The 26,586-nt window shown below is 34.2% G+C and overlaps 1 protein-coding gene across 1 annotated transcript; it reads left to right on the plus strand.

The window, feature by feature from the left end:
* Window positions 1–9,629: 9,629 nt before the first annotated feature.
* Window positions 9,630–25,288, plus strand: LOC113732628 (ankyrin repeat protein nuc-2). The gene is made up of 13 exons (XM_027258541.2): window positions 9,630–9,799; window positions 9,911–9,973; window positions 10,075–10,245; window positions 11,634–11,765; window positions 14,905–15,044; window positions 16,819–16,905; window positions 19,797–19,922; window positions 21,270–21,422; window positions 22,113–22,157; window positions 23,638–23,739; window positions 24,135–24,305; window positions 24,391–24,470; window positions 24,874–25,288. Exons 1-13 carry the CDS (start codon window positions 9,766–9,768, stop codon window positions 24,926–24,928), a joined length of 1,359 nt encoding a protein of 452 aa, XP_027114342.1. The 5' UTR covers window positions 9,630–9,765; the 3' UTR covers window positions 24,929–25,288.
* The last annotated feature ends 1,298 nt before the right edge of the window (window positions 25,289–26,586 follow it).

Raw genomic sequence — 26,586 nt, forward strand, 5'->3', positions numbered from 1 at the left:
CTGGACAAATGTCATTCTAAGCATTTTTCCATCAAATCGTTGAGAATAAGAAACAATGAAGATTTGAAACACAACAACAGTTGGTACAAGGTGTCAAGATTAAAAACTACAAAATTAAGTTGCAAGATTCCAATATTAAGTTGATAGAAAGACAAAGCAAAGTAGGAAAACAAAAATAATGATGCAATAACATTGCATTAAAATTGCAATAAACATCATAGTAAGACTTACATTTAGTTTTAAAAACATATACACCAATTATAATAATTGGAGAAAACTTGAAATTGCACTTTATTTATCACAATGTACTTTCTTAACCACACAGCCGAGTAAAGTTGAATGTAACTTTAATCAAGTTCAAGACTTTACAGTCTGCTAAATCAAGCAACCGAGCAAATAAAGGAAATCAACAAAATGCAAAATTTCTCAACAATCTGTAAAAAAAGGAATTGCAAGCAAGCGGATAGAAATTTTATTTGCCTGATAACAGAAAAAAGCCCATTGTACGAACTCCTGTGCTCGTGTCTTCGCAAATACCTAATTTCAATTTGAAATTTCAAAGGTTAAACAACACAAGAGCTTGAGTTAGCATGATATTCATAAAAACCTAGCTGCTTAAAGAGAACTTCAATTACAACTAAGTTTCAAGGATTAACATTAAAAGAAATTCAGAAAAAAAGGAAAAATAACGGACACTACAATAAAAAAGGGATTTGGTGAGGAACCAAAGTCCTTGCCAAAAGGCTTTAACTTTCTCGCCAATTAGTTTCAACGAGGAAAGTGCTTCCTTGCCAATTTTCTCGCTAGATGCTCATCGCTAAAAGTCATTGGCGATGATGCTATTGGCTTTCTAGCTAATGGGAGACAGACCCTCCTCACTAATAGCTTTGATACTATGGCAAGGAAAACTTCCTCTTCATTGAAGTCAGAAATTCCCCACAAAAACTAGAGTTCCTTGTAAATGGTCAAGGTGTTTGATGAAGAAAATTGGGCATCCTCACTAATAATGTAGAATTGGCAAGGAGTGCTTCTAACACAATTGCTATCCTCACTAAGTCAGAGGTTGTTTGCTTAAACCAAAAAGGAATATGACGTTGAGCTTTAATAATCAAAGTCAAAACTAAATACAAAACAAACGGGACAAGTTTGTCAATCATATTACAATAAATACTTCCTATATGAAGGAGTGTAAAAATCCAATTACACAAGAAATAAAGACTAAGTACTTCGTTTGTAACATTAGACCTAACAAATATTTTATTTGAAATCCTTTCAATCCCCTGCCCAAGTCTTATCTTCTAATCACAATGCAAAATTTTTTTTTTAAAAAAAAACAAATTGAACTTTCATATTTCATTCACAACAACACTAACAACATTTTATTAACCATAGAATGAACAAAAGATAAAGGCAAAAGAGTATAATGAGACATTTTATTGTCTATTACTAAATTAAGAGATTCTGCCAAAGTGATGCCTTTCAAAAATCACCAAGATGATTTTCAAGAGATTGTTGGCCACTTTTTTACCTATTAATTAGTAAATGAGCTATAAGAGGTCTTGGAAAACCCTAATAATTGCTGGCAATAGCAAAGGATGAACAAAATAAGTGCCTGAAAAGTTAAACCAGAGAAAAATGGTAAAGAAATATAAAGTAATATAAGAATAGTATCAAAGGCCACATGCAATTGAAAAATGCGATCTTTGACATTTAATTATAACCGCATAATTTACCTTCACAGAGTCCAGAAGTATAGTTGGAACTTGATTTTCTTAAATCGTGAGAAAAATAATGCAATCTTCGAAATCTAACACAAACAATGGCAACAAGAACACATAAGAAGAGTATGTAGACTTACAAAATGGAGCCAAAACACAGATCTAGCAGTATTTCAAGCAAAATGGTTGAAGCATTAAAGTTGTTCTGAGGCCTCCTTACAACAAAAAAATCTAAACTCCTTAAAGCTTTGCAATCATTAAGAGATAGACAAGAGATGGGTCTGTTTTTCTGTTTAATCTGGTGTATTCTTAGACTAAAAATCTATGAGGACCCGAATTTCATTTACTTTTATTTTATTTTATTTTATTGGCTTATTTAATTATTTAATCATCTGTTTTCTCCAATTAATTTATTTCATTCATTTTAATTTCATTTTCCAGGAACAATGTCTCATTTTATATTTTTAAACGTTTACTAGTGAATTTAATTTTTCTGCGGCTCGTTTAGTGAGAATTAGTGAATACACGTTTTTCGAGGCAAAATTTATCCGAGAGTGCAGTAGTCTTGGAGAATGAAGGATGATCAATACTAGACTAAGAAAAGTTAATTAAGAAATTAGAGGTGAATGAGTTAAATTAAGTTCAATTAGGAGCACTAATGGCCTCCTATTCATTTGTTGACTTTTGGGTACCAAAGCACCTTTATGTCATTTCTTCCTTTCACTCCATCACTTCACCAACTACCACACAAATCCTTCCCTTCTTCCTCCCTCTTGGCAGGCTCTTCCTCCTCCCTTTCTCAACCAAAATTTCAGCTAGCTTCTTCTACTTTTGCTCCAAGAACACACTCCAAACTTGCTCCTTTCCTTGGTTCATCACTCAAGCTTGAAGAGAGACTTGAAGGAGGAAGGAACTTTGGTGGTTTAGAGCTTAAACACTAGTGGTTTGACCTTCAACTCTTGGAAGCAAGGTAATCCTCCAAAGCTCTCATCTTTTCCTCTTAACTTATAGTAGTTAGTTAGTTCTATCTAGTTAATCATTGGGTTGTTGATGGGTTCATTGAACCTTGACACTAGGTAGAGGACTTGAGGTGGCTTTATAGATAGAGGCCTTGAGGAATTATTGTGTGTTTACTTGTTTGTTTGGTGCTTGTTTTGATGAATTATGACTTAGTTTTGGTTGGGAAGTTGAAAAGAAAACTTGAAGAAAGGAAAAGACTTGCTGTCCGAAATTTTGCTTGTTGAATCCTTCATGTTAATTTCGAATTTTGTTGTTATTTTGGTGCTATAATGCTTGTTATATGTTGATGTTTATGTGTGTTAAATATCTCCCAAAAAACATTGCATTTGGTTGAGTTAAAGTGGGGGAAAGTGAGGATACAAATCTGTAAAATTTTCTGATCAGGAGACCAAACTAGTGTGTACATTTCAGTCCATAACTTTTTGTTCAGGAGTCAAAATCAAGTGACGTTTGTGGCATCTAAAACTAGACTCCGAGAGTTTTTTAATGATATAAAATAGACTTTCTAATTCGTTTTCTATGAGCCGTAGCAAACCAGCAAATTTGACTGATTTTCCTCACTATTTTCATCCGAGAAACAAGTGTAGCTACAGTTTGTAGCTCGTTTTCCCTTATCTTACCAAATGAATTTTAAGACTGTTCCTTCTAGTGATTTTTAGCATTTTGAATCTAGTTTTCATCTCCACAAACTACACTAAATTTAGCTTTAGTTATGATCTGATTTTGAAACTGTGTTAAGTGCCCCAAAACTGGAAATTTCGTGAACCAGGTTCCAAAAAGCAGCTTTCCTAAAACTGTTGTATCTTGGTGTAGAAAGATCCGAATTAAGTTCTGTTTGTTGCATTTGAACTAGATTTGGATTTCTTTCAGTGATATAAATTTCAAGAACTGATTCTATAAAACTGTTGTATCTTGGTGTAGAAAGATCCGAATTAAGTTCTGTTTGTTGCATTTGAACTAGATTTGGATTTCTTTCAGTGATATAAATTTCAAGAACTGATTCTATTTTTATGAATTTTGCCGAATTTTCAAAGTTTACTGAAATTGCAAGCCTATTTTACTCTGTTTTGTCTGGAACAGTGGATTTGAGCTAAGATTTGAATAATTTTAGATTGGAGTTTGGGAAAAATTCTTCTTGAGAGTTTTAGTACATTGAGTCTAGTTTCCAATGGTATAAAGTTTCCAATTTTTGAACTTACAGAACTCCAGATATGATTTTTCCAAATAGTGTCACACCAAGCTGGAAATTTTCTGGTTTCAAACCAATACTCCTTTAAGAACTTTCAACCTTTCTTTGAGATTGTTGGTCCATTTTAAGTTTAATTCATGGTTGGATACAAGGTCTCTTTGAACATTAGGGTTTCATTTTGAATCTTGGTTTCTAAAGGATTAAATCTCTTTTGATGCGTTTTCTTGGTTGCCTAACTTTTTTGATTAATTGCACCTCATTTCATACTTGAGAAATGGACTTCAACTCCTAGTCTTGTGCCCTTGATTCCATGAGATTTAACTCTAAAAATGGAGCATTTTAACTACAATAATTCTTGGAGAATTTCACTAGTTTTATACTCGAAACTTGGAACCTTTAGCTTTGACTCCATTAGTTTAGAAACTTGGAACCTAGTTAGAAACTTGGAACCTTTAGCTTTGAACCTTTAGCTTAGAAACTTGGAACCTTTAACTTGGAACCAGGTGCATTAGTTTAAAAACTTGGAACCTTTAGCTTTGACTCCATTAGTTTAGAAAATATTAACGCTCCTTTATATTCTAAAACTTGGGTATGAGATTAGAAGTTTTGAGAGATGAAAACCATCTATCCTTTTCGCGATTTTCGTGCCGAAAGTAAATATGGTACTTTCATTTCGAATTGAGAGTTCTTGCTAAGACTTAACTCGAAAACGACTTTTGAGTTTCCTTTGAGCATTATTTCAATGATTTAGTGAGAAAAACTCCTTTAACTTGACTCGAACTTGTAACCTTGAGAATGAGTAGCAAGAAGATGTTTTTCTTTTTAACCTTGGTCGAGTACCTAGGTAATCGTGATTGTGCATATCTCAGATGGTCACGAGGACACCGAGGAGCTTGTCTGACCTCTCGCTTTGCTCTTGTTTTGCCTTGACTTTTGGTGAGTGTCAAGTGCACGTTCAATGTTACTATGATTCAAATGATATTTGTACAAGTGCTATATGATACATGAACTTGCCGAAGCGAGAATGTACTTTACCGCTCTCGTCATCTCTCTCTCTCTATTAATTAAATGATACTTGTTAAATGAATGTATATGACTTGCACTTGTACTTGAACATGTTTTCACTCGTGAGCACTGAGCAGTAGAATGTACCATGCTCTATTCGGGTGGGAGGTGTCGCTCATCCCGACTCAGTGCTATGAACGATTCTAAATTGATTGGAGCGTTGTCTCGTTGACCATCATACTTGTGGGGCGCCCCAACCTATTGGCTAACCTTGTAACTCAAGCCGGTAAGGGTTTGGTCGAGAAGTTTGGTGAATCTTGAAAAATTTTATAACTTGATCTTTTGAGATCTCGCTTGATATACTCGAATAGTATTTCCACCTCATACATGTTTGGTTCCGGATCTGAGTGGGTGTTATGTTGGATGGAGAAAGTAAGTGGAGCGCTATGGTCTTGTTGTTACTTGAGTTGACGGAGAGTCAACCTCGGATAGCTTGAATCGATCAGACGTGAAAATAGCTCATGAGAGCTCCTGTATCCTTTTATGTGTGTTTATTTTTTACTTGTACACTTAAATAAAAATTCATGTTAAAGTTGCTTTCAAGAATGTTATTTGATTAATTGGTGCCACTTGCTTGCTTGCTTGATTTTCTTGGCCTCATGAGCGTTAGCTCGTCCCTTTAAGTTTGTTTTCCTTAACAGGCTTTGGAGGTGGAAGTTGGAGATTCTAGACTAATGACTTTTGGTTGAAACTAGTATATTTTTGTATGTTATTAGAGACCGTTAAAGTGTAAATTTTGTTATACTTGGGTATTTTGGATTGTAATTGTAATGGTATACTTGAGAGTTTTGGAATTATATATTCGAAGTATTTCTTAATTAAGTCGATGGTTGACTTGCGATCCTTTATTAAACTTGAATGAGTGCGTGAGTCCTGACGAGAGTTGGGTAGGCGTTCCATTGATATCCTAAGGTTCGTCCTAGAGAGAGGTGGAGGCGTCACAAAATCACCAATCTTAGCCCTTGAGAGAAGAAGAGATGCGTGTTTCTCAGATGAGAGAGGACAAAGACTTAGTCTAAACTACTTTCTGTAGCATATCAGTATATATATGTCTATATAAAAGTATTATCCCTTAGACTGTGTGAAGCTTCTGAATTTTGAGGGAAGGATTTTTCAAAAAATTTTTTTTTAGGGAAAATTAAAAAATTTGGAGGGAATAAAGTGGGTGAGTTCCAACATGTAAAATGATGTCGTTTTGTGTCTTTCTTTTTTTTTTTGGTATATTTCACATTTTCTCAAGCGTCATGATAGGTAGTCTAAAGGCACATTATTATTTTTATATCAGATAAAATAAAAAAATTAGAGTATATATTATTGAGTTGATAACAAGTGTTATGATAGAAAGTGCTATAATGACACAAACCAACAAGTGTCCTTATAGGTATGTCAGGAAATGCTATTTTTGTTGTAGTGTTGCTCATGAATAACTCAATCTCGCAATCCAAAGTTTAAACTATTAGGAAGAAACAATTTCGAGAGAACCCGATATATAAATTAAGAACCTAACTCTAATCTAAAAGTTTAAACTGTTAGGTTTCAGACTCTTACTTATATATTAATCACTCTTTTTTTATCTCTCGAATCAATGTGGGATATAATTTTTTATTCATGAACCTAACATAGGACAATTAATCATTTTAATTTTGATGGGAAATGTATTTTCTTTCATTAGGTACAAGTGTTCTAAACATTGTGGTTCGTTGAAATTATATTGGTGCCCCTCTCTTTTGCTTCCAACATGCTTGTCACTTTTGAACGGTGGGTAATTATAGTCTAATAACTTTTGAAATCACTTTTATGTCTCTATCTAAGTTGTATTTTAGAAGTTTAGATAGCAAAATCTTCATGATTTTTATGTAATTTTGACCTTCTCATTAAAAATGTAATAAATATGCAATTGTCCAATTCTTCTATTGTGTATGGAAGTAGAAATTAACACATAATTGATCCCATATTCATTTCCTAGTCTATAATACAAAATATGCCATTGGCTTTCTCAAAATACTATTTCCATGTGTTGATTTTTAGGTCTAAAAGAGGGTAGAGATTAGGAGTGTGCAAAATCGAAAATTTCCGATTTACCGACCAAATTCGAATTAAATTCGAAATTTTCAAAATCGCTAATTTGGAATTCAGAACTGAAATCGGATTTTCCGATTTTGAATTATGTGAATTTGATTTGAATTTGGTAATGGGATTTTTCAAATCGGAATTTCTGATTTCGAATTCACAATTCGAAATCAGAATTCAAAATTCCTATTTCAATTTCAAATTCATTTTTCATATATATAATTTTTATATATATATGTAATATAACATTTATATTATAATAATAATTTTTATATTCCTAAATTCGGTGATTCGAAATTCCTATTTCGATTTCAAATTCATTTTCCATGTATATATATATATATATATATGTATATTATTTTATATATATATATATGTAATATAATATTTATATAATAATAATAATTTTATATTCCTGAATTCGGTGAAATCGGAATTTACCGAGTTTCGAATTGAATTCAGAACGAATTCGAAATCGAATTTGATCTAAAATTCTGATGCCAAAATTACGAAAATTTTCGATTTCAAAATTCTGAATTATCAATTTCGATTTTGATTCCGATTCACACCCCTATTAGAGATGAGTGAATATGGGAGGGCTAAAGAATTTGCTAGATGACATTTGCACAATTAGGATTTTAATGTCAAAGTAGTTTATGCAATAGAAAAACAAGATTATGCCTTTCAAAGTAGTTTACGCCTTTCAAGTCTAAATGCAACCTAAGGGTGCGTTTGATAAAATTAAAATTTGAAATCTAAAATATGAATCCATTAAGTTATTGAATTGTTAAGTATTAAATCTAATACATTTATATATATATATTATATTCAGTGATAAATGAATATCTTATTACTTATTTTTAGGAGCAAGATTTGTCTAGAAAATTCAGTGCTACTTAATTAATTTAGATGTTCAATTTTTTGTTATTAAACGCGTCTAAATATGTTAAGATCTAAATTCATTAAATTTAAGTGTAGAATTGAATTATCAAATAGGATCTAACTTGAGAAACAAAAATTTGATCAACTGCACAAATGAAATGTTAGTATATTCAAAAAAGTTAATGTGGTTTCAAATTTGGAACTTTGGAATTAAAAATATGACCTCAAAAAAATGTTAAGAGCCTATTTGTTCGGTTTTCCCTGCCTGATTTATTCCACTTTTTTGACCTTTAAGACAAATAAACAAGGGAAAATTGCAGAAACCTCCCCTGAGGTTTCTGACACTTGCACTCGCCTCTCTCGTGGTTTGAAAAATTGCACTGACCTTCCTTAAACTTACTAATTCTTTGCATATTCAATCCAGAGGATTAAAATATTATTTTAGGGAATGAAATGACAGATTTGAGCCAAATTTGCCCTTTGTATTATATGCCAAGTAATATTACCAAATGAATAACAAAGTACTACAAATCAATTAACAATTAATAAACTTTAAGAGTTGTAGTTTATGGGCAAATAGATATTACCTATTCAAAGTACCAACTCCTTATGGGCATTTTACTCTCAAACATTTAATTTATGATAAATACATCAATATTTGTAAGTAAAATTCAAAAAGTATTACAATAATATTCTTATAAAAAGGAAACTTGTAACTAAAATTGAAAAAGTGTTACACTAATATTTTTACGAAAGAAAAATTGGTAGATTTTATATTTAACAAAAAATAACTATGTGAAAGTAAATACAAATTTAAATAGAGGTTTTAGATTTTGAGGCCATATCATGTGAATAGAGGTAAAATACAAATCTTTTCTTTTAAATGTAAATTGCCTGATAGAGATTTTGAGGCCATATCACGGGAATAGAGGTAAAATATAAATATTTTTTTAAATTTAAATTGCTTGATAGAGGTATCAAATTTAAATTTGTATTTACTTTCACATATTTAATTTTTGTTAAATACAAAATCTACCAGTTTCCCTTTCATAAAAATATTAATGTAACACTTTTTCAATTTTATTTACAAACATTTATGTATTTAACATAAATTAAATGATTCAGAATAAAATACCCATAAAAGCTGATACTTTGTTCATGTAATTGAGGAAAGCCATAAAGAATTAATATTTTATGGGCCATTTCTTTTTTTAAAAATATTCAATTTATATTAAATAAATAACCTACCGATTTCCTTTTTGTAAGAATATTACTGTAATACTTTTTGAATTTTACTTACAAACATTGATGTATTTATCATAAATTAAATATTTGAAAATAAAATGCTCATAAAGAGCTAGTACTTTGAATAGGTAATGCCTATTTGCCCATAAACTACATTTGTTAAAGTTTATTAATTATTAATTGATTTATAGTACTTTGTCGTTTCTTTGCTAATTCTATTTGGTATGTAGTACAAAGGGCAAATTTGGCACAAATTTCTCATTTCTCATTTTAATCGCTTGGACTGAATATGCAAAGAATCAGTAAGTTTAAGAGAGGTTAGTATAATTTCTCAAAATATGAGGGAGGTGAGTGCAAGTGTTAGAAACCTCAGGGGAGGTTTCTGCAATTTTCCCAATAAACAAATGCTAACTCCCTGTTCCTCAAATTCGTTCAAGCCCTTCTTCTTTCTCCTTTTTACGCGTGCCTCCTAGAATCTTCTTCCACAGCTTTTACCACGACTAAAACCTCAATTTGCAGTCAGTCCGTTAAAAGGATTTTAGAGTCTTCTTCTTCTTCTTCTTCTTCTCTCACACTATGGTTGGTCCTGATGCTTCTGATGCTCTAGCAGGTTCCTCTATTTTTCACATATTTGAACATAATATTATGTTTTTCTATCTTTTTTTTTTTTGCATTTATGATATGTGGTTTTGCTTTTTTTTTTTTAATCAATTTTCCACAGTGAGGGACACAGTTCAGCAGTTCTTGAATGCTGCACGTACTGGGAATTTAGACCTTTTCAAGAGTAAGTTTGAACTTCAGTTCCAATTTATACTTACAGATTGTTCATCGCTCTTCTGTTATTGATATTAAAGTTTTTTTTTTTTTGGTTGGGGGGTGGTATAGAATTGGCTAAACAACTTGATGATGGGAAGGGAATAGCTCAGACAGTGGCAGATGTTAAGGATGCGAACAAGAGAGGGGCTTTGCATTTTGCTGCCAGAGAGGGCAAGACTGATATGTGCAAGTACTTGGTTGAGGAGTTGAAGCTTGATGTCAATGCAAAAGATGATGATGGTACGTCCTTTGCTCTCTGAGTTATTCTTTCCATGTTAGTTTTTCTGTTGGTTGTTTGGAATATTTGAATAAACAAGATTTAAGTTGTGCATGGATTTGTACATTCTGGTATTTAATGTCAATGCCAATTGTAAAGATTGTAACTTTTTCGTTCCATGCTCTGTTATCTTGATTTGATCTTTTGCCTAAAAAGGAAAGGAGAGGGTGTGCATATCTTTTTGCGAGCAAGTTTTGGTATCTGAGAGCTTGATTGCTTGATGAAACACATTAGGATGGATGAAACATCCATTATAGGGAATTCTAAGGTTGAGCATCTTGGAGTTACCCTAAAGAGGTCTCCTGAATTTGGGACAAGTACTTGTGTGTTATTTTTCTGACCAAACACGGTAGTAGGCTAGACATATTTATCTAGTCCACCCGCTTTGGATAAGGGTAGACATTTTCCTTTATCTGTACGATTCTACCTTGATACAAACCTCTTATCTGGTTATGCAAATTGAAAATGTCAAAGCAGCATTTGCCTGAAGGTGAGATTCAGTTGTACTTCTTAGCATTTGATGATTGACTTGTAATTGTTGTATTTTCTAATCTATTTTAGCTAGACTGGGTTTTTTGGCTGAATAAGTTCAGAATTGATGGATCTTCTTCAAATACATAATGGTAGAGGTGCATTACTATTTTACTAGAACAAAGAGGCGAAAAGATAAAATGTAGATTAGGGGACACCTGCACTTTGTAAGTAGCTTTGCTACTTACATTGCTGCATGGTTTTTATACGAGCAATACAGCAATAAAGGCAAGAGATACTTGAGCTCCGTCACATTCTGGCACTGGACAGTCTAAACAAGGAACATAAGTTGTGATGCCTTCTCATTAGAGGTTTCCCTAATTATTTGAGATGTGTACTAGAATTGATCTGCCAATGCAGAAGATGAGAAAATCGAGTAAAGCTGGTATCTGTTTATTGTTATGTTTCAGTGATTGTTGAGGTCGTTTCTTCCCTGCAATAGAAATTTATTCTGTGGACTTCTGATTTTTGGGGCTTCTGATGCAGTTGTGAGGCTATGGATGTGAATCCTGGATTCTGCTACTTTTTCTTCTTGCTTCCTTCTTAATTCCTGATATAACAATTCAGTCATTATTTAGCTGCTTTCTTGGGCTTGGCTGCCTGAAAATTCTTCTTCTGAACCTAACAAACTTGGTAATTGCCCAAGCATTTGGTTCTGAAATCATTTTTTTTTAAAATTTGTTTAACTGTAAACGTTTGCCCAGATGAACTGAAGCACCAGTGCCTATTCTGATTGCCTGTATAGATTTAAATTGTAATTTTGTTGGCTTGTGTCCTTGTCACATGAACAACTTTGTAACTTGTCGGCTATGTCCTGCAGGTGAGACTCCTCTTCTTCATGCTGCGAGGCAAGGACACACAGCTACTGCTGAATACCTTACTGAGTGTGGTGCTGATCCTAGTATACCCAGTCAATTGGGTGCAACGGCTCTGCATCATTCTGCAGGAATAGGTGTGTGGATTATCTGCCTCAATTCTCAGAAGCAACAGTATATAAGTCTTGTTCAAGTACTGTAGTTTAGTTGATTTAAAACTCTCTTTTTCCTTCTTCATTTGGGATTCCATGTAGCCATTACGGTCATATAAGACCTTGATATCTTGGCACTATGGCCACCAATTTAGAAGGATAGAAGACAGACAGGAGATGAAATGAGCAGGAAAATTTTCATGTTCTGTACGATTGCACTATTGTCTGGCATGGTAGAAAAGATTTTGCATCCACTAGATAAACACATCCCCATATAACATGGTATAGAGCTCTACACTATTGCTCTACAAGTGCCAATGAATTTGACTAACTATAAACGCAATGAACCAAAGAACCTAGTAATCAAATAAGATTCTGGAGTGTCAGAAGTGAGAACTGTTTTGAGGGAGATGAAATAGATCTGGTACATTTTATGTGAAAATCGTCTAAACTAGTCATTGAAGCAGAATTGCAAGCTCAAAGTGCAACTCAAGTTTAATGTAATCTTTGACCTTGAATGTGGGAACAAGAAATGTTGATTTCCTAGCATTTCTAACCTTTAGTTGGTTATGCTTTTTTTTTGGTTAGTTTTAAGAGCTTAACTGAGTACAAAAACCATTTTTACTAATGAAATTGAAAATACGAGGATATGAATTTATTTGCTTGTAACAGTGTGTTTTAGATTATAACGAAAAAATATGTGCTCAAGTTCCACTAAGTAAAGCTTATAAGAGCTGAGCTTGTCTGGTAAAGAAGCTGAAAATTAAGTCTGATCAAAGGGCCAGGCCTAGTTTTATTCATGCATCGTTCAACAGGCTTACAGCTTTCTCAAAAACAAGTCAATTGAGGACTTTTATCCACCAATCCAGTATTCTCATGAACATGAAACTGATATTAAGGTGTAATCTTCACATTATAGAAGTCATGGAAAAGTATCAAGAAGATTATATTTATACTGCATTCTCTGTTAAATAAGCTTAAGGAATAAAATTAAGTTGATATGTCCTTCACTTTAAGGTGGGAAATATCTTGTTTTGGCAATATCTGGCAACTTGCAATTGGAAGTATATCAGTCAAATAAGTACTTGAATCAAACAGTGGGCACATAAACTGTCTTTATTTTGATGTACATTGTTGTTACATATCTATAGAATGATGCAAGTTAAAGTTGCTCCCTTGCTGCTCCAGAAAATTAGATTTGGCGAGATATGCAGAACGTAGTTTAGTTTTTTCCTTTACACGATATGATACTATTATTTGCTCAACATGCTACTGGATATTTGATAGTTCAACAGGTTTGAAGCAAAGAGAACTACCTTTCACTACTCTTTCTGTTTGGCATGGGAGCCTTAAGCAAACTAATGGAAGATCATTAATAAAAGGCCTTCCAAAAGATTTTGAATCAAAGAGAGGATATCTTGTACTTTAGACCAAAGATGCATTATGTCTTGGTTGAGCTCAAAAAGTTTATTGGACATCAAGGCATCATGTGCTTGAAGCAGATTCTGGTTTGAATAGAGTTAACTTTTTCGTATGGGGATATCCTTGATGTGGTGGAGCTGGCTGTAATGTTAGATTCTAGTTGGGAAACTTTCGTTATCTTAGGCTGGTTCTTGGGCTAAACACAAGAATATAGAATTGTGGAATTGTGTGGTTGATAAATTTAAGGGAAAAGCTGGTATGGAGAAACATCATCATTTCCAAGGGGGAGCTGACATCCACCACAATCACTTGTTCCAGCATGCCCACTTATTTGGTTTCTCTACCCTTTTGTACTGCTCAAAGTTGCCAAAAGATTGAAAGGCAGCAGAGAGTTTCATTATGGGAAGGATATCCCAATGATCAAAAGATACAGTTTATTCATTGATAAGTGAACCTCCATTTTTATTAATGTAGGCCTAGGGTGAAAGTAGTTATGGAGATGTGGTTTGGAACAAATTGCCTGTCAGAAGAGCTAACCTGTGCAAATAGTCAAGTTAATTGGGAATTGAAAATCTGGAGGTTCATCAAACTTGTGGAGTCATCTTGAGAGAAATTATGATCTTTGGGGATTTTTTTAAAATAAATTTCAGTCAGTATTGTGAATGGAAACATTGGAGCAAATCTGCCTGTGGCTGAATTTTTTTGAAAATGGTGAGGGTGTACTTTAATGACTTTCAGAAGATCCATGGAGGATCATAAATATGAATTTCTTACTGACACTGTGAACAGGATATGTAGTTAGATTATCAATGTAGGTGGAGATGAAGAATCGGGTGCTGAATTATTGTTAGGTGTATCTTTTTCCAAGTTGAAGGTTGAATCATCTTGCGGAGTTTTTGTGTAGTGAAATGGAGAATTTCCGTGAATACCATTCCAAAACTTAAGCCTCCTAAGAGGTTGCTTTACTTACCTGGTTGACAAGCTGGATATATCTGAACTGCTGAAATTTTGAGAAAAGAGTAACAGAAGTTACATAAGGAATTATTGTTTATATTTTGGCTGTATGATTACCATAGAGTGCTACAATGAGGCTGCTTAGAGCTCACGTTTACAACACTTAAGCTCTTTGAAGCTTTATCTTGTCATGCTGGAGGCTACCTGAAAGACGTGTGTAGGCTTTTGAAGATAACAATGACAAAAATAACAAATAATTTTGAAATGTGAATCCTTTGGGTATTCTCTGGATTTATGGAAGGCTATAAAATCTTTTTACGAAATCCAAAACCTTTTGCAAAAAATAAAATATCAAATCATTTATCTTTTTGTTTTTATTGGTTTATAGAATCTGCGTCAAATGTACAGAAACTTGGATCAATATTTGCAGCAGCTTTGGGGTTGAATCGATTGTGTGTCACTCATAACAATAGATGCTCGTATGCTGTCTTTAATTGATTAGTGTTGCATATCATAGCAAATAGATCATTTTGCAAGATCGATTTAAAATGTATCAACAAATAAACTGTAGTCTTTTATCTTAAACACTTTAATGAAACAATAGTGGCCAAATTATAATGAACTCAGGTACATTATCAGTGGATATGAAATTCACCTTATACTCTTACCAGTAAGTAGTTAATTATAATTGGGTATACTTCGAATTAGTCATAAAATTAGCTATGGTGGCATTTGTTCTTTCTTGCAGGAGATACCGAGTTATTGAAATTCTTAATTTCACGAGGTGTGGATGTTGATTTACAAAGTGATGCTGGTACTCCCCTTATATGGGCTGCTGGTCATGGTCAGCAAGATGCTGTCAGAATACTGCTAGAACACCGTGCTAATGTTAGTGTACTTAGACTTTTTTCCCCCTTCTTTCCTCTTGTTCACCCAAGCCATCGAGTTCTATGACGAGGCTTAGGATCCCGTCCTACGGAGTCATATGATCTTGTCCTTTATAAGTAATTCTCTGTTGCTGCAAGGTTGATTCCTTGCGTTTTTTATTCCTTGGCTATGTTCTAGGAATCGTTATATGCAGTTTCATTTTTCACATTTTCTTTTACGCCAAATTTTTAATATCAGAATGTTATACCTTTTTGGGTTTTTTGTTGGTTCTGCATATCTTCTAGTCCTTCTGTTCTTCTTTTGTTATTCTTCTTTTGCTTTTTCCATTCGTCAAATATTTTCTCCTTGTGGTGTAGCTTTGCTTTGTATACCCTTTAAATTCTTTTACTTTCACTCCTTTCAATTATGTTCTTCAGTTATTGAACTTTTCTCTTTAACCTGTAGGATCCTTTCGAGTTGTGTGTTCTTGTGCTCCCGTGTTACAATTTTGTGTAGTATGTTTCGTGTTAAGTTTAAAATGACGGATTCTTATACATCTTAGACAATCCTTTCTTCACAAGGTTTGCTTGTTATGGAGAGTAGAGATCTTGCAGACTGTGTGGCAATTTCATTGTCTATTCTCATCAAGTATCCATACATTCAATGGCTGAACTTTGTGTTTCGGCTAAAATGGTCTGAACAATCTGGTCAAGCGATGCAGTAGGTGTAAACTTTATTGCCTCGGGAAAAGCAACATATTGTTGATGGGTCTGTTTGGATTGTGAATTATTAGAGATATTTTTACTGTAGCACTTTTTGTGATGTGATGTATGTGAGATAAAAAGGTAATTGGGAAGGTAAAAAGGTGTATTGAAAATTGTAATGATGATGTAAGTAAATAAATTTGGGGAAATAAAATCCAATCCAAACAAACCCGACGTCATTGGCACATCACCAGGACACAAACAATTAGTTTTGCAAGCCAGTCATAATTTTTTGCAATTATCAGATTTAAAGTTTTTTTGCTGATTGGTTTTCCTTTATCTTTCTTTATGTGGAAAGTCTGAAGGATAAGATTGCAAAAGCTGAAGTTTGATTTGTCAAAAGCTTTGACGTTCTGTATTCCCCTTTGACTTTTATTTGCTAGCATAAGTACCATAAAGGGAGTTTACTGTGGTCACCAAATAGCCTAGATTGGACTATGACTAATAGTTTGGTCTAGGGAGTGGAGTTTTCTCTAGTTGGAGATGCTTGAGGTTTAGTTGAGTATAACAAAGTTCCAACTCTGTCAAATCTTTTTTAATCTTTGAAGTGCACTGGTTGGGTTAGTAGTTGGGGTTGACAAAAGCTTTTGTTGCTTTGGAGTGCCAAAGTAGGTTGTGCTTGTTTTGTCTAGTGAAATTGCCCATATGTAAAATGGTTTCCACTTATACTTCTTTCTCTGATTTTAGTTATTATTACTACTGATATGCCTCATTCACTGAAAGATATGTCAGTTACATATACAATATGATTTCAATTTCAATCCAAAATAAAATGTATACTGGGGTTCATGGCCCTATTGTTGAAAAGTTTAGCAAAGTGTTCTTTAGCAGGCTTACCATATGAATATGGGAAATGTATCTGGATGTACTTTGTTATAAGATAAGTTGGATTATTACTTTGTCATATCGGTCGCTCCAAATTTATGGTTTTCATTATTCTTACAGTGTGAATTCTAGGACTGAGAGTTAAAGGAAAAGATGCATTTTTTGTTGTGGATTTTCATCTTTATGTTGTCCGATTGTTTTTGCAGCCAAACATTGGAACTGAAGATGATGTCACTCCTTTGCTGTCTGCGGTGGCAGCAGATTCATTACAATGTCTAGAGTTGTTAATTCAGGTCTGTAGGTCTTGTAGCCTGCATTCTTTCTGAATTGTACACAAATTTTCATGTGCTTCTGCTATTATGAGAATGCTACTAAAGTTCACTTCTTATTAAATCATTTAGGATTTTGTGAGTTAAACTTGCTTCATCTGATTGCATTTGGTATGGTGCTTCACAATTCTATTGCAATCTGCTATATTTTCAACACTTGCATGGGGTTTTACATCTTTGATTCATTGCAGATGTATTCCTCTTTTTGACTTGAAGGAAATTTTTTGTATTGCCACTTGATTTCATGTATCTTGCCACTGGATGAAGTTACTTGAATAGAGCCCTGATTTCATGTATCTTGCAGATGTATTCCTCTTTTTGACTTGAAGGAAATTTTTTGTATTGCCACTTGATTTCATTTATCTTGCCACTGGATGAAGTTACTTGAATAGAGCCCTGTTATGAGTAATGGAAGCATAAAGACAAACAAAAGTTGTGATAGACATTGTTCGAAATGATTAGCAAGTTGTTAAAGTTTCTTAATCGTTTATTGCTTAATCATTTTAGTTGTAGTTATTTTCTGGTATGATATGTTGCAATCTGTACCTAATGCATTTTATAGTTTATACTCTTGTGAAGTTTTACGTTGTATTATCTTCAATTCGTAAAAGTGGTATTTGGGCAAAAAAGAAGCTATGCCACATATTATGTCTCTAGGATTTCCTTAGCTCATCTTCTGGGTGAAAATGTATAGATGATAATGTTTTCTATTTATTTTTTTATTTTTTTAACTTGTGTATCTAAGCTGCCTGCAGCATGCTTATTATCTTTGATGTGTCTTGGGTCTAGTACCTTTTCTAAATGCAGTAATACTCATTTAGTGTTTAGCAAGAAACCTGCATTCTTCTAATTGCAATTGTATATATCGCACAATTTTTAATGAAAAATAAAGAAGTGCCAAGCTTTTCTTGTTTTTCTTTGAGAAGGTAAAGCTTTTCCAACATAAGAAGGCATCTTGGACCGTGCAACATAAGATACAAGTGCAACTTATCTGCGTTTTCAATACCTTGTATTTTCAAGAACAATGCAAAGAAAAAACTGTCTGCAGGAACAGTGTTCTTGATCCATAGGTACTGAATATTTCAGAAAGCCGTTCCTAGCCATCTGTGTTCTTGTTTACTCTTTTAAGGTTCTGTAAATTCTCTCTCCGTAGAGTCAAGTAAGTGAACGGTGGATGTGTCCCAACTTTTAATTTTTTTTTCGTACAAGGGCTCTACCACAACATCGAGTTTATCACGCTCCCTAGCATTGTCTTTTGCACTGTGCAAGTAGCTAATGCATCTGTCTGTGAATTGTGGGCCGCTGGACAATGCAATAGCAGATGACAAGTTGTTTCTTCATTGTTGAGATGCAAAGAGCAAATATTGGCATAGATTTTGTGCATGTCTCGAGATAAGATTAGATGCTTTAGCTGGAGCTTCCCAGGGGAAAAGTGGTACATTTTTTGGTTTGCTAGTATTCAAAATCTTTTTATAGGAAACTTGTTTTACTTTTCCAGTTTAAAGTGTCTCTGAAAACTCGTCGTTTGAAACATAACTTGACCATCCCCACTTGGTGATTACTGACTGCAGACAAGGACGTCTTCTTGGAATAATCCAATTGTTTCAGCTGCTGGTAATTAAAATTTTTCTTGATCTGTGGCTGCTATGCCACTTGATTGAATAGTAGTAAGCATATCAGCGTTGGTTCATCCTGGTTGTCACCAATGTCATATAAGTGAAGAGATATATATACACATATATTTATATATTTATCTTTTAATTCTGCACTCCGACAATGTCTCCAAAAATGATTCTTGTTCATCCACAGCATTGAAATGCTGTTGGCTTTTGAAATTGACCATTTTCTTGGAAATTAAGATGCTTTTCCATACAGCCATAGTGAAGTATCGTTAGTACTTGCAGTGGGTCCAAAATTATTTCCTAGTACCACCCACCTTGTTGAGGGTTATCAAAATCGTTTCTGATGTGCCCATTTACTTGAGGAAAAGTAGGTTTGCTTCCGAACTGTTTGCCTGATATTTTCAATTGACTATTCTTGCTTGGTTAACTTCCTTTTGCTTTGTTTTTCTTCATTATGTCAAAGTAGAGTAGTTCTCAAGGGGCTTATAACAACTTTTTGTGCTTGAGCGTAGCAATATGGATGAAATCTCATGTCTCTTTCTTTGTCATGTCATTGGAAATCTAATATTTTGTTCAACCTTAATGCGATAATAGAGATTGATTGGTAAAATTGTATCATCCCCAGAATCTGTAATTGGTTTTAAGTCCAGCATGCTGATATTGCTTGCTATCACTGGTCATTTCTTGAGATTGATCAATTAGTTGATAAATCTTATCAAAGGGTAATGAACTTAAGGGAACCTCATTTGGTCTCTTTGTATGGTTTATGGAACCTCATTTGCCTGTTTGCCCTAGTCCCCGATGATTTAAGCTTCTGGAGTAGATATTTATTAATGAGATAATAGAAGTTTAGATCTGTAAGGTACTTGTTTGATGTAATTGTACAATTGAGCTTCCCCGTAAAATTGTATGTAAGCATGTTCATGAACTCTGCAGCATTTGTGTGAAGAGTGAAAAATATTGATTGTTTTTTTAGTCAGTGTAGGTTGTTAGGCACTACAAGGTTCTGGATGAATGAAGAGATTATTTACTTGTTTACAAGGTCTTGTAATGTATTATATTCCTCATTAATATGTAATTGTTGCATAGGTGTTTTTGCCTATCTTTGTTTTCATAGTCCTCTTTCCTGAGAAATTTTGGAAAAGTAAATGTGTGTGTAAGGTGGCAAGGGTGTTTCTTATGTTAAAGAATTTCTCTGTGTCAAGCTCTGACATTTTCTTCTCCTTCATACAGGCAGGTGCTCATGTTAATGTTACTGCTGGTGGAGCGACTCCTTTGCACATTGCTGCTGACCATGGTAGCCCTGAAATTTTAGAATGTTTACTAAAAGCCGGAGCTAATCCTGATTCCCTTGATGAGGTAATACTTAAAGACGAAGTAGTCAAACATCTGGGTTGATTTTTCAGTTACTTGGTTTAATCCTTTTACCAAAGCCTTTCTCAAAATGACTTAACAAGTTAGTAGTGTGAGGTAGGTAGGCACCGTTAAATTACCTGCAGGAGACAAAAGGATAGTGTAGAACAGGATAATTCAAGAACTTTCTTGCAATTTTGAGAGTTATGTGTTTTCATGATGGAACTAGTTTGATGGTGGAAGGAATAATTAGATTTATGATGGGGATTTCACTTTTATATAGCAATATTACAAATACTGTTACAAATAAACCCATTACTTTAGAATCAAGAATTTTCTGTTGATGTCAACCTATTCGCAGATCTACAGGCATATGATTTGATTTTATGTTTCGTTGGTAATGTACGTTGAAATGCTTGTTTGCTGAAAATTTAAAAGGTGTCATTTTTTTTTCTTTGTAAGTGGTGTAATTGACACAAGATATGTGTTATATTATGTACAGAGAGAAATGGGCAGACATCTTCAATCTAATGTCATAGCGTATACCTGAATCCTAAATTTAAATTTAAAGAATCTGTGCGCTGTTTATGGTGATCTACCTTTCTTTTGATTTAAGGCAGGAGACCAGAAAGCCACTCCCACTCTGCATTGATGGCTCTCAAGTTGATCCAGGATAACTAAAATTGCAATTTTGAATTCTGCTATTGCTACTATGGAAAAACAAATAAGCTGGTCTAGTACTAGGAATATAAGTAATCACAATTTCCCTTTCTGAAAGTCAATATGTACCGGTTCTTCTGAGAAGCATGCTAAGTACCTAAAGTCTTTGAAGAAATCTGATCTTACTCTTAGTAGGATTTCAGAAAACAGTGATAAGTAGGCATTTTCTGACATAGAGTGATTTTGATTTCCCAGTCCTTTTTGACATTTACTTTTTGAGGGAAGTAATGTGGAATTCTTCCCTAGTGATGAGTTGTCCAAACTCTAGCATGAAGGTTGTCTGGTGTATGTGATTTATTGCATTCCTGCCATTTGAAAATGTGTGTTATTTACTTATTTAAATTATTTTTCAGCATACATTATATTGTCTGATTTGAATGTGTTGAGGATGTTCTAGTTATTACAAGGAAATTGACTTGTCTGATTTGAATGTGTTAAGAATGTTCAAGTTATTATAAGCAAATTGACTACTTCACCAAAAGGTTAAAGATGTTATCTGTTTACAATCATGCATATTGGTTCATTCAGTTTGAGACAAATTATGAGTATCTAGTCCACAAAACAAAAACATGTATTTTAGTATAAATTGGCATAAAATGATCTTACTTGATGCTTAATTTTATCATCTAACAGGAGGGTGTGAAACCTATAGAAGTTGCTGCTGCAAGAGGTCATCGAAGAGCTGTGGAGATTCTATTTCCTGTAACCTCACAAATTCCAACAGTCTCAGAGTGGAGTGTTGATGGAATACTTGAGCACGTTGAGTCTGAAACTGACAAAGTGAAGGTATTTACTTCTGTTTTAACTAGTTAAGGTCTTAAGATGTTCTTTTTCTGTGTCATAGTGCCTAATTTAGAAACTTTTGCCCGTGCTTAGTTATTTCCTTCTGATCAATTGCTTTAAACATTTTAGTTATCAAAGTTGAGTTCTTCAAATTGATTTTCTCAATCTTCAAGTAAGAAGTTGAATGTTCGGCATACAGCTATCATAGGCTTTCTGTACTAAGAAGCAATGTTTATTGTGGTTAAGGGCCTGTTCTAATTTTGTAAACACAGTTGAATGCTGAAAGGTGGCTATTGAAAAAGTTGTTCGAAAGGTGGAAAGCATGTTCCTTTTTTTTTTTCAAAACTTTTTGAAGCTAGAGGCTATTTCCACAAGTGCCTAAAGGGTTGCTTCTTGATATCAGCTTTTGCCACTTAAAAGAAACTCAAAGGAGAAGTGAAAAATGAATAAGAACACCTTGAAAGCTTTTAGCTCTAAATAAGCTATAATTATCTGATTTTAAGCTACTAAGAGGCTCCAAACATACTTGTAGTGACTCCCATTTTTTGGTTTTTTATGTATGTAGGGTTCGTTGAGACTAATTGAAAATCAACACGAATCTGATGCTCACGCCCTCTTTGATCGTCCATTTTTAGGATTTGGATTTTTTACTCTCAGTGTTTGCTAACTGATTTTCAATTTTAACAATTACAGGAAGTAAAGCAAGTTAATAAGCAGAAGGCTGTTTCTGCGCCTGAGGTACAGTTTTGATGTCTATTTAAACACATATGATTACGCATTGTTCTAGCATTGTTTCTTTTGTTCATACATGGTTTATAAAGTGCGTCGTTATCATTAACTCTCGCTCTGTCCCCCCCCCCCCCCCTCCTCCCTCCCTCTCCCTCTCCCTCCCTCGCTGCTTCTTCCAACTTAGTTGAGAAATAAAGAAGTTAACAGTCATCTGATGCTCCCTTATAGCTATATCCTTTATGATTTTTGTGATTGCTGTAGTGGAAACTAATTTTACAAAGAGAATGTGCATGTTGCCAGCCTCTCTCCATGTCTGAATAATGATTGCACCCAATCAATCTGAACGTAGAACTTTCAATAACTTAAAATTTGGTGTGAGGTTTTGCATATATTAAAATGGCATAATTGGCTTGAATTTCAGAATAGATAATTGTAGACCATTTCACTCATGTAGCATCAGCAATTAGGATTACTAAGATGGGCTATTTGAAGCTTTTCTCTCCTCTGGAACTTCCTTAACTGGAAGATCATAACAAGAAAGTAAACTCCATTACTTTCATGTAGTCTTTATGTGAATAACACGGATCGCTGTTTCATTTTTGTGATATCTTTTCTGTGAAAGTTTAATCAGTCAATAGTGGATATGTAGAGTAAATTCTGCAATGCATATTCATTATCATGATATCAATCTGCTATATTTATGAAAACGAATGTAATAGTCTGTAGCCACTCCGATTCTGCTGCCATCACTTGCAAAATTTCATGTTCCTAGGCAAATGCGGGCAATGAATACAACCTCATGCTTTCAGTTGTATCGAGTGGATCACATTTCCTCATTTAACCCTTTGGTTGGAAGGGCAAGCAATTGACATGCACAAAAAGTGTTCAAACTTTCCTACATGTTGAAATGAATAATGGCCAATTTGCTAAATATTGGCTTACTGTACAGGGCAAAAATCTTACATGGTCAATAAAGTATATGGATAGTGTACTTTCAGTCGCTAAACTTAATTTGTTCTGAAATCACCCACTCAACTTTGAAATGGTGTACTTTTGGTCGTTCTGTCTAAATGCGTAGCTTGTGTGATGATTCTTCTGTTAGTGGTTACTTTTAAGCCTAATGGAATGGCCAAAAGCATACCACTTGAAAGGAGTGGCCAAAAGTGTACCATTTTAGAAATTTAGTGGATGGTTTGGTATCAAAACTAATTTAATGGCCAGAATTAGACTATTCAAATAGGGTAGTGGCTATTTAAGTAGTTTGCTCTACAACAAATGTTATTTGACCATTACTGATCTGAATTTACTATCTGGTACTGTTTGGTTCACTTACAAGAGAATGACTGGACATTGATTCATTTCTCACTTCCTTTTTCTGAATAATAGCAAAGTAATTAATTTGAACAAAGCAATGGCTGTAATATAATGAAAACTGAATAGCTACATTTAATTGTATTTTGCACTTTGCTTGTGAATGCCTGGTTATCAGGTGACACCTGAAACAAGAAAGAAGGCTTCTGAAGCAAAGGCAAGAGGAGATGAAGCTTTTAAAAGAAAAGATTTTTCACTAGCTGTGGATGCTTATTCACAGGTAGGTCCTAATCTTTTTATTGTTCTTTTGTTTCTTTTTGACTTATAAATCTCATCCTTTAGTTTGCAAGCCATGTGAACGTAGGAAATATAATAACACAAAGGCCTTAGTGGTAGTATCTAACTAAACAGGATCTCATGCCTTTTTTTAAAATAAATTTTATTGTTTGACCCACAAAATTACTGCTCTCAAAAGGGTCCACTAGATAGATTTCAAGGTCTTAAAATGGTGCATAAGAATGGAGCATCATGGAATTACTTGCACCAAAGCAGTGCCACTCCAAATTTTCGTTTATAGTAGCCAGCTTAGCATACCTTTTTTGCGTGATCATATGTTGAGTCTTCTAGCTTCTGTGGACATTGGACTCGCATTGATTTGTGCCGATGGATATACAGGCTATTGATTTTGATCCTACGGATGCAACTTTACATTCGAATAGAAGCCTTTGTTGGCTCCGCTTGGGCCAAGCTGATCATGCCTTGTCTGATGCAAGGGCCTGCAGGGCACTAAGACCTGATTGGCCTAAAGCTTGCTACCGTGAAGGAGCCGCTTTGCGTTTATTGCAGGCATGTTTCACTCAGGTCAACTCTTTAATCTTTTAGTAATACATCTTGTAATCATTTTCTCAAGTCTCCATGATGTATGTTGCAGAAGTTTGAGGAAGCAGCCAGTGCTTTCTATGAGGGTGTCACGCTTGACCCTGAAAATAAGGAGCTTGTAGCTGCTTTCAGGTATAATGGACTGCTTCTCACTGTCTGGATCTTACTGTTTAGGATGGTCTGTTTAATCACATAAACGCTTCATGAGCTTTTGAATTATTTAAATCATTATTGTGTGCGCGGGTGTGGTGGAGGATAGGACTATAGGTTGTATGGAACATGAAGCACAACAGATGTATTGTTGTAGATTTTTCAAGCTTTGAACTTGCAACTAGGTTTGAGTCACAGTACTTCGCTTCAAGAGCATGAAGTTTTATTCAGTCATCCACAAATTTGGATAACATGTCTCCATTTCCCATGATTACATGTAAAGTTCGGCTTGACGTTTTGTCAACTCGAAGAACTGAACGTCTTTTGGTGAAAAAGGATGTTCAATTTAAGTCTGCATATTACGAATAATATTACTTCACTGCAGGGAAGCTGTTGACGCAGGGAGAAAGTTTCATGAAAAAGAAAAAGAAAAATCCTAATGGAATTTTTAGCAGCAGAGGAGAAAGAGGTAGGAAGAACTTGGATAGGATTCATGTAAACCAACCTGCACAAGGTGACGCCTGGCATTTTCAGATTGCAGTTATGTGGGGAATTCTCATGCAGAAACTGTGCTTGTGCAAAGAAACCACACCTAGATTTTGTCAATGTACTCGTAAAAGAGGTGAGGTAGAGAAGGAAAATTATGTTTCCATTTTTTTTATTCGAGTATGTGTGTGACTGTAACATTATTCAGTGGTTTATGGATAACTCTCTCATATATTATGTAGAAGTACCAGTATCTTCAGCAATTCAACAATCAACCACATATGCACATGCAGTTTAGTTTCTGCATGACTTAATTATTTTTGTCAAAGTTTTGAATAATTTTAATAATATTGTCATTTTATACCAGGTTTGAAGCCCATATTAGCTTATGTGGTATAGTTGTTTAACACACTTACTGCAAACAAAAGCATTTGAATTCAGGGTATTGTGAAAAAGAGTGCAAAACAAAATTATCTGTTTCTCTTAGTGGGAGTTTTCTTTTTCTTTCTCTTGGGAGTTGTGTAAATCCATCTTTTATGAGAGAAACTAAACTGAATTTTTCTTTCATTGAAAAATTCATGACATATGTGCAAAAGTTGAATTTAAAATTCAAATTTTGCGTAGTTGTCATTTATCTAACGCTGACAGTGTAGGAAAGATTAATCCATAAGTTAAAGCGTACTTTTGGTATGAAATATTCTTCTCATTCTTGAAATTATTTTTTTTACTGTTGATTTTTTTGAATTGGGCTAATTTGTTACAAGAACATTAGTTTTAAGGGAGGTTAATGATATTTTGAAAACATTAAGGGAGAGCAGTGAAACTGTCAGAAACTTTAAGGGAGGTTTCTAAAATTATCCCAACCAAAAATAAGACTAGATATATGGAAAAATTTTAAAAAAAAGGCTAAATTTTGAAGAGTGCTATGTGGTGAAGGCAATGGATAGATCCATGGAATGACATTGCTATGGAATAATGACATTAAAGTCTTGCATATCCAATAATCAGCTCTAACTATTGAAGCTCATGTGCTAGACCCTGAAACACAAACAAATTGTTGGTTCATTGGGATCTATGCAAGCTATTTGGATAAAGTAAGAAGGAAACAATGGAAAGTGACTGAAGAAAAAAAGAGGATTTGGGGAAATAAGTGGGATTATAGATGGGGAGTTTAATGATATTGTGTCAAATGAAGAGAAGAGGGGTGGAAAGACAAGAGAAGAATGGACTTTTAGTGACTTCAGGAACTTCATCTTAGACAATGAGCTGGTGGATGTAGGCTTTGAGGGCTAGCTATGGATATGGTGTAATAACTAGGAAAGTGAGGGAGAAGTAAGACAAAGGTTGGATAGAGCCTTAATTCTGGTTCGAGACTTTTAACAAAACCAAATGTACTCATGTGAAAAATAATGGCTCTGATCACAGTGCTGATTGACACTGGCCTACATTCTCATAGAAGAAAGAAAAGGTTTTTCTTTTATAAAAAGTGGGTGCAAAATTAAGAGATACAACAAGTGATAAGGGATGCTTGCAACAAGGAATGTGAGGGACCTAAAATATTCAAAGTGACAAGGAAATTTGCCAACTGTAGAGTGGCTCTCCTTAGATGGAG

Source organism: Coffea arabica, chromosome 2e, assembly GCF_036785885.1.
Source record: "Coffea arabica cultivar ET-39 chromosome 2e, Coffea Arabica ET-39 HiFi, whole genome shotgun sequence".
Taxonomy (NCBI): Eukaryota; Viridiplantae; Streptophyta; class Magnoliopsida; order Gentianales; family Rubiaceae; genus Coffea; species Coffea arabica.

Bases quoted from the DNA above. Each gene is read 5' to 3' on its own strand.
- LOC113732628 (XM_027258541.2), top strand. From the start codon at position 9,766: ATGGTTGGTCCTGATGCTTCTGATGCTCTAGCAG. The intron at 21,423-22,112 runs GTATTTACTTCT...TAACAATTACAG, and splicing joins CTGAAACTGACAAAGTGAAG to GAAGTAAAGCAAGTTAATAA. The intron at 23,740-24,134 runs GTAGGTCCTAAT...ATGGATATACAG, and splicing joins CTGTGGATGCTTATTCACAG to GCTATTGATTTTGATCCTAC.